This window comes from Myotis yumanensis, unplaced genomic scaffold (assembly GCF_028538775.1).
Source record: "Myotis yumanensis isolate MYYU_CA2020_CCGP unplaced genomic scaffold, mMyoYum1.0.hap1 SCAF_38, whole genome shotgun sequence".
NCBI lineage: Eukaryota > Metazoa > Chordata > Mammalia > Chiroptera > Vespertilionidae > Myotis > Myotis yumanensis.
In genome coordinates, this window is record NW_027223789.1 from 156,965 (window position 1) to 164,609 (window position 7,645).

The 7,645-nt window shown below is 52.2% G+C and overlaps 1 protein-coding gene across 1 annotated transcript; it reads right to left on the reverse strand.

Annotated features, from left to right (window-relative positions):
* Positions 1-1,337: 1,337 nt before the first annotated feature.
* On the reverse strand, positions 1,338-3,864 carry LOC139000872 (F-box only protein 31-like). Its single transcript, XM_070402852.1, has 3 exons — positions 2,984-3,864; positions 2,782-2,903; positions 1,338-1,438 (listed from the first exon to the last, which is right to left on the reverse strand). The coding sequence occupies exons 1-3, from the start codon at positions 3,862-3,864 to the stop codon at positions 1,338-1,340; spliced, it is 1,104 nt and encodes a 367-aa protein (XP_070258953.1).
* Positions 3,865-7,645: the final 3,781 nt, after the last annotated feature.

The window sequence follows — 7,645 nt, forward strand, 5'->3', positions numbered from 1 at the left end:
AGGCTCTAGCTAGGTGCTCTAGCGGCTTCTATGTCCCAGAACCGGGTCTTGGCGATACCTCTCTCCTGAAAGCTCCCTTGTAGAATGAGTACGACGACCACGACCATTAGCCTAGGGCTGAGAAGCTCTGTGAAGAAGGCCCTGTGTTCTTTTATAGTCCCAGAGCTGGTGGGAGGAGCCAAATCAGCTGCCTGCTTGACCAATCAGCCGCCCCCAGGACCTAAGTCACTCATTGGGCCTCAAGTTTAGGGGAGGAGGCTTGCATTGGCGCTCCGGGACCAGGAGAGGGCGCCACTGGCCCGCTGAAGGGACTCAGGGATTGGGGAGGGCCTGGGAGATGGAGCAGGTGCCCAAGAAGGCCACAGAGCTCCATCTCCAGGCCTTGCAGAGAGGCATCTTCATTTTCTGGGTTGAAGAGGGGACAATACCAATTTAGACAGGCTCTGGTGGGCCCAGGACAATCCACAAGGAATAAAGCCACAGTAAATCTCCTAGGCGTGCGTCACTCATCAGATATCTTGTTAGTGGACCTGGTACTCCCGTGTGTTTGTGGGGGGGAGGGGGAGGAGGACTAGGTGTGTGGGTGTGGGTGTGCGTTTGGGAGTGTGTGTGTGTGCGTGCCCGGGCACGCGGGCTACGTCTGTGAGTGTACATCTGCAGTCACGCACGGACACTTCTGGCTTTGAATGGTCCGTCGGCATCCATGAGCACCCTTCGGCCCCTGCCTTCTCAAAGACAGAGCCCCCTGCATGTCCTTCCCACCTCGGGTCTAACCAGAACTGGGGAAATCCAGTCACCTGGCTCTGCCTTCCCCAGAGGAGGCTGCAGGAGGGGGTCCTTGCATTGACGCTTCTCGACCAGCAGAGGGCGGGACGAGATCTTTGGCCCAGGCCAAGGCCCCAGTCAACCCAATCTCTGTAATCCACACGCAAAGACTATGTCTGGCTGGGGCCATCTTTCGGCCCTCCCCACCCTTCACCCCCCACCTTGATCACTCTCTGGATGGATGGATGGTCAGGCCCCCGCCCACAGACCAAGTCCCGGCCTGACCATCTGGGTTTGCCGAAGCCTGAGAAAGTTGAAAGGCCGGATCAAGAGTTTTTGATGGAGGTTTTTTTATTTTTATTTTTTTTAAGGAGTGTTTTTTTCTTTTCAATCTGGCATGACGTGGAAGGTGTCATTCCAGGCCCCCAAATCCAAGAATGTGGGGGGAGGAAGCTGACCTGAATCCAGTTCCTCAAGCTGGTTTGCCTCCTCTGTTGGTGTGTGGTGACTTCTGCACACTACAAAACTGTTCACTATTTACTAGGAGCAATGTCAGAGTCATCCTTCAGCACTCAAGCCATGTGTTCCTTATGGGTCTTAAATCGTCGCTTTTTGTGTAGTGGGCAGGCTTTTTCCTTCTCTGGATAGGGGCCACTTTCTTTGGTCTGGATTCCTGCATGGAAGAAATACCCTGTCGCTTCAGATATTCTTCTGAATATCTCCGCTGCCTTCTCCAGTTTTCTCCTCACCAACTGAATCCACAGTGACACTCCTCCACAGTTTCTGAAACTCTTTGTCCACAGAAAATTGACAGCTTTTATCATTGAAGAAAAGAATTTTCTTCTTTTCTGGACGATTTACAAAGAATCGTACCCTAAAGCCTTGACATCATTCTGGGAATTGGGCAGTTCTTCCTCTGTGTTTTCTAGAAGAATTCCTCCTAAGCCTCGCTGGTCATGCTTATCTACGAGCAGAAGCAGAGCCTTCTTATCTTCTACTCAATGGAATACTACCTTGCCGCAAAAAATAAAAAGAAGAAGAAAAAGAAGGAATTCTTGCCATTTGCAACAGCGTGAGTGGAGCTGGAGAGCATTATGCGAAGTGAAATTAGCCAGTCAGAGAAAAATGAATACCACGTGATCTCACTCATTTGTGAAATATAGAGAACAACATGGACTGATGAACACGGACAGGTCCATAGACATCTGTACCACCACTCTGTGCTGGGGCCTCTGCAGCATGGCCACCACCAGGCAGTTCAGGGCTATCCTGGTATCCTTATATTTCTTTCTATCTATCTATCTATCTATCTATCCCAAATCATGTTCATGTTCAATTTGTAACAAGGAAATTGGGGGTCCGCACAACATGAGGAGCTGTACTAAAGGGTCGCAGCATTAGGATGGTTGAGACCGCTCTTCTAAGGTTTATTTCTACCTCAATTTCTGGCCCCTACCCAGCCTGGCCCTGGTTTGGGCTTGGGCAGGGGGCAAACTACTGATGTGTTTCTCTCACATGTAAAATGTCTCTTTTCCCCCTTCTCCCCCACTCTCTCTAAACATCAAGGGGAATATATCCTCGGGTAAGGATTAAAAAAAAAATGGAACAAAGGTGGGTCATGAGGTAAGAAGTCCAGTCTTCAAAGTGCATGCAAGTTGCTCCTCATGGGGGGTCCGGGAATGCTTGAGAGCATCTCCAGGAAGGCCTGCGGGGATGGTGCCTCCACATGCTGGAAGGTGTTCTGGACTCTGCCTAACAGGATGAAGTATTTCATCTCCAGCCAGATGAACCCGTAGTGGTTCTCATCGAACAGGATGAAGACTCCAGGGCAGCACCTGGGGTAGTTGGAGCCATGTAAGGTATCAACGTGCACGCCATAGAAACACATCCTGCATGTTCTGGGGTAGTTCTGGTCTCCTGTGCGCAAACATACAGGTAGTACAAATGGAACAGGCTGCTCCTCCAAAGGTGCAGCCCAGGACTCCCCGATGCTGGGCTGCACAGGGCTCTGCCAACCATGGCCCTCGCTTTCCTCAGTTCTGTTTCCCTGCTGCTGCTGCTGCTGCTCGCAGATCACCTGCTCCTCAATCTCCTGGACCACGCGGGAGAGCTCGTTGAAGTGCGGAAGTTCTTGCCATCTGGCAGATAAATGCGGCGCATGAGGTGGACCTCTAAGGTCCAGCTTAAGTCTCCCGTGATCTTCGTGACCCTGGCATACTTCCCATGGAAGCTGAGCATGGCAATCATTAGGCCAAAGCCATTGGATTTTCCTTGGAAGAGTCCTGGCCTGATGAGGTCGCCTGAGTGTCTCGGCGGGGGGTAGAGGCGACGGTAGGTCAGGCGGTCATACAGCTGCCTGTCCTCCTGCGACATCTCCAGCCCCCGTCCTCCCCTAAGCTGCATTGGTGAATCCTGTCTGGGGTCTCTCTGGATCCACCGGTTGCTGAACCTGTCCTTCTGAATCTGCATGTGGCGGCTGTGGGAAAAGCTGTACAAGTCGTCCATGTACTCCACTGTGGCTGATTTCCTCTGCATCAGGTGAATTCGAAACGAAGGCTCCAATTGCATTGGGCCAGCCACATGGGTGTTAAGGCGAGGCCAGTACATCCAACCAGTAATGCATAAGCCATCATCCACCACTACACTCAGCAGTCTTCTATAGCCATAATCTAGCTGCCACAAACCCAAAAGGTTTCTGTATGGGAACATATTGGTGTAGACTTCTCTATAAGACATACCACCGATCGTCTCCGGTTTCTGCAAGTTTCCAGGAACGCCAAACTCCTGGTGACAGCGCTGTCTCCAGATACTGTGGGTGTGCAGGATGTCCCGGAATTTGGTGCAGGCCTTGGCCAAGCTGGCCAGGTTGGTGCCTGGGAGCGAGGCGAAGATGTCCACCAGCATCTCCACAGGCATGTCCTGCAGCGAACAGTGCGGGGGCAGCATGGGGCTCGTGAGACCTCCACTCCCCGCACAGCCCTGCGATGCTGCATCCGCCTCCAGGTGCTTTTCTGCCAGGGCCGGCTTGCCCTCTGGCACTGCCTTCTCAGCTGGACCCTGGCACTCCTGAAGACACTGCTTGCCTTCTGCCGCTGCCATCTCAGCTGGGCGATGGCGCCTGCGAGGGCACCACTTGCCTTCTGCCCCTGCTGCCTCAGCTGGGCTCTAGCGTTTCTGAGGGCACCGCTTGCCTTCCGCCTCAGCTGCTGTCTCAGCTGGGCCCTGGCACTCCTGAGGACACAGACATCCCCGAGAAGAGCCCAAGCCACAGAGGCAAGCGCACTCCTCCATGCCTCCACGTGTAACAGACACCACAGTCCACCTATATCGTATTGAAAAAAGTCTCGGTCACCCCTCCCACTGTGGAGTCTGCTGTCTCACCAACGAAGCCCTGGGTTGCAGTGCGGGAGACTTATATACACCAAGGCGGGAGGTCTGACCCAATCAGAAGCCATGCTAGAGCCGCCCGCCCCTTGCGATGGTGTGATTGGTGGATTCTCTGGGGGCAGTCCCTTTCCGTGGCTCCGCCCCCGCCTGCCAGCACCAAAGAATCTTCTCCAGGCGCTCACTGGAAGGAGCAAAACTGCTCTCAAGTCGCTTTTCTCTCCTTCCCTGTCGCCCGTCCCAGGGTCAAAGAGTCGGGGGGGGAGGGGTCAGGGTGGCACCAGGCAGGGAAGGGGAGGTGAGGGATGGGGAGGACTGTCCCAGTGCGCCCTGGCAAGTCCCGCAGTCGGGCCCACAGGGTTTTGCCAGGCGACCCCTGCAGAGCGAAGCGAGCGCACGGGATCGGCAGCGAGGTCGGCCACCCATCCCACCTGTCTGGAAACACGGTCCAAAGAGTCTAACAAGTGCGCGAGTCTGGGGCTCTCACGAAAGCTTCAGTGGCACAATGAACGTGAAGGCCCGACAGGGCCAAGGTGGGATCCCGAGGCCTCTCCAGTCCGCCGAGGGGGCACCACCCGCCCTTCATGCCCGCCTTGCCGGGGAGGTGGAGCATGAGCGTTCGTGTTAGAACCCGAAAGATGGTAAATGATACCTGGGCAGGGCGAAGCCACAGGAAACTCTGGTGGAGGTCCGTACGGGTCCTGATGTGCAAATCCTTCATCTAACCTGCGTATAGGGGTGAAACAATAATCGAACCAACTAGTAGCTGGCTCCCTACGAATTTTCCCTCAGGATAGCTGACGCTCTTTTATTTTACTTTATTTACTCTTTATTTACTCCATTTACTCTATTTACTCTATTGTATTCTATTCTATTCTATTCTATTTTACTATGGCATCTGGACTTAGCAGAGCCAAAGAACGATGTCGCACCAAGATTTTTTCGTGAGAGCCCTTCATATGCCTGAATGAAATTACCTGAACAGGGTCGCCTCATGCAGAGGCTTCTAGCACCTGAGGCAGAAGAGCTTGGCTGTGTCTTTAGCAGATCGTGTTGAAGAAAACATAGACGGAGGGAGCTGCCATGTTTCCAAGCAGCCATTGGGGAAAGGGCTGTGTGAACCTGAATGTATGTGTTCAAAACTGCATAAGGAAAACTCACACACCAACACTTTGCTTCTTTCGCAACAGATTATATTGTTCAAAGATGGGCAAGCATTGCTGAACTGAACGATGAATTTCTTACAAAATTCTTACTACGTTCAAAGTTGCCAGATAACCCTAGCTTGCCGCAATGGATGTCACAGTTCTATAAACAACTTTCATTCCCACAGACATTTCATTACTTTCTCAGCTGTGTGTTCTAGGGCTCTTTACAAGTGTTCACACAGGCAGATGCAAACACACACACACACACACACACACACACACACACACACACTCCCCCAGCAAACATGCCCTCATATTTTCTAATATAAAAACAACTAAGTAGGTGTGTTTCCATTTGGTATTGCTGTATCCTTGGTGTGGGATATTTTAGGTTGAGTAAGAAGTAAGTGATCAGCGAATGCCTCGCCTTTCAGACACAGTGGTTTGTACTCTGGGAATGGTCACGTACATGACCAGTGTTGTTTGATGAATGAAAGATTTCACCTGATTTTACCCTGCATCATTTCACTCGAGTGAATAATGTGTAAACAGTGTTGGTCTTTCACGATTCCCTCTCCTTTGTTGAGCTCCCTCATGTTTTCTCGGGGAAGGACCATGACTGGAGGATTTTCCACATAGCTGACATGCCTAGGGCTCTTCTCCCCTGTAGGGACTCTGGTGTCTGAGAGATTCGCATGTTGACCGAATGCATTCCCACACTTACCCACATTCACATGGGCTGTCTCTGGTGTTTGTTATGTGGGAACGTGTCGTCAGCTCAGACTTTTGACGGAAAGCCTTTCCACACATGGAACATACATGTGGTATATTCACCGTGTGCATTCTCCCGTGCTGGTTCAGGCCAGAGCTTTGAATAGTGATCATAGCATTGCTTGCCCGGATGGACTCAATCCTGCTTTTCTGTGGTAAGATCTTTGATTGAGAGCTATGTCACATAGGGGCCATTCATGTGGTTACTCTCCTGTGTGGATGGCCTCACGCTGTCTAAAGAAAGAACTCTGACTGAAAGCTTTCCCACACTCACTGCACTCATAAGGCTTCTCTTTGTTGTGCATTTCATTGTGGTTTCTAAGCCCAGATAGTTGCAGAAAGCCTTTCCCTCGTAGGTGACATTCACATGGTTTCTCTCTAGGGTGCATCATGTCCGGCCCTCTGAGGTTGAAAGCATTCCTGAAGGGAATTCCAAGGTCACACTGTGGTGTGCATGTCATTGTGTCTACTAAGGCACTCCTCTAGTCCAGGTGACTTTCCGCACTGTTGGCTGACATCTGGTGTCTCTCTTACATGAAGTGAGGAATGTGGAGACACGGCTGATCTATGAGTAAATTCATCACTCCTGTCAGCCCTTGGCACCCTTCCTCTTGAAGCTGCGGAGAGCTCTCATTCTCAGGGCATGGTGGGGGCAGGGTTAGGGTCCTGGACATGTTCTGAAGTCGTGCAGGTCAAGGAGGGCTCCTCGGATGGGAGTGGGGTGGGCAGGGACTGAGGGATTCTGAGAGGGGCACTGAGGCTGCCGAAGGACCACAAGGGAGGGGCACCTTTGGAGGGTGAATCCCTAAGGGTTTTTAGTGCCCCTTAGGGTGGGGATGACCTTGACTGTGAGAGGGGGGATTAGGCAGCGACCTAGAGGTTGAGCCCAAACTACAGTCATTTCAAGGAACATAAGACTCCACTCTCCTGTCAGGGACCTGAGATTTGTGGCACAACCATGATGCCAAACATGATCTCACATGTGAACCTGAATGTATGTATGGAAATGAAACCCAATAACAAGCACGAAATATTGTGCAGAATTTTATTAGTATGGGATAAAAAGTATATGCAGCAGAATTTAATAAATCATTTCATACAGCATAATACATAAAATAAAATGAAATAAAATAAAATAATTAAAATTCCCCCGACCCACCAACAAGACGTGATGCGTCGCCCGGGTGTTCAATGATGCCGCGAGAAAGGGGTGAATCCTCCGAGTCCAGGGAATGCGATGGCAAAAGCACCAGGAAGCCGAGAGTCGCGGATGTGCACACTCCGAAAGTTCGCCCAGTCCTGCGGGCGCCAGAGCCCGCTGCCAGGAGGAGCATGGAGGCTGGGCTGGGTCCTTGGGCTGGTTGTGGGCAGCAGCTCTCCAGTGGGTCCTGATCCAGCAGCGGCTAGTGCGCTCCCATCGCTGGGAACCCGCAGCGAGGTCATGTGCGCCCTAATGGGCTCAGCCTGGCCTGCCCACGCAGCAGCCCAGGCCCACAGCCACACGCATGCGCAGTGGCCACCGAAGGGTGTTGGCGGGAGGTGAGCGGGGTGCAGAGCCCAGGCCAGCTCCCCAGGGT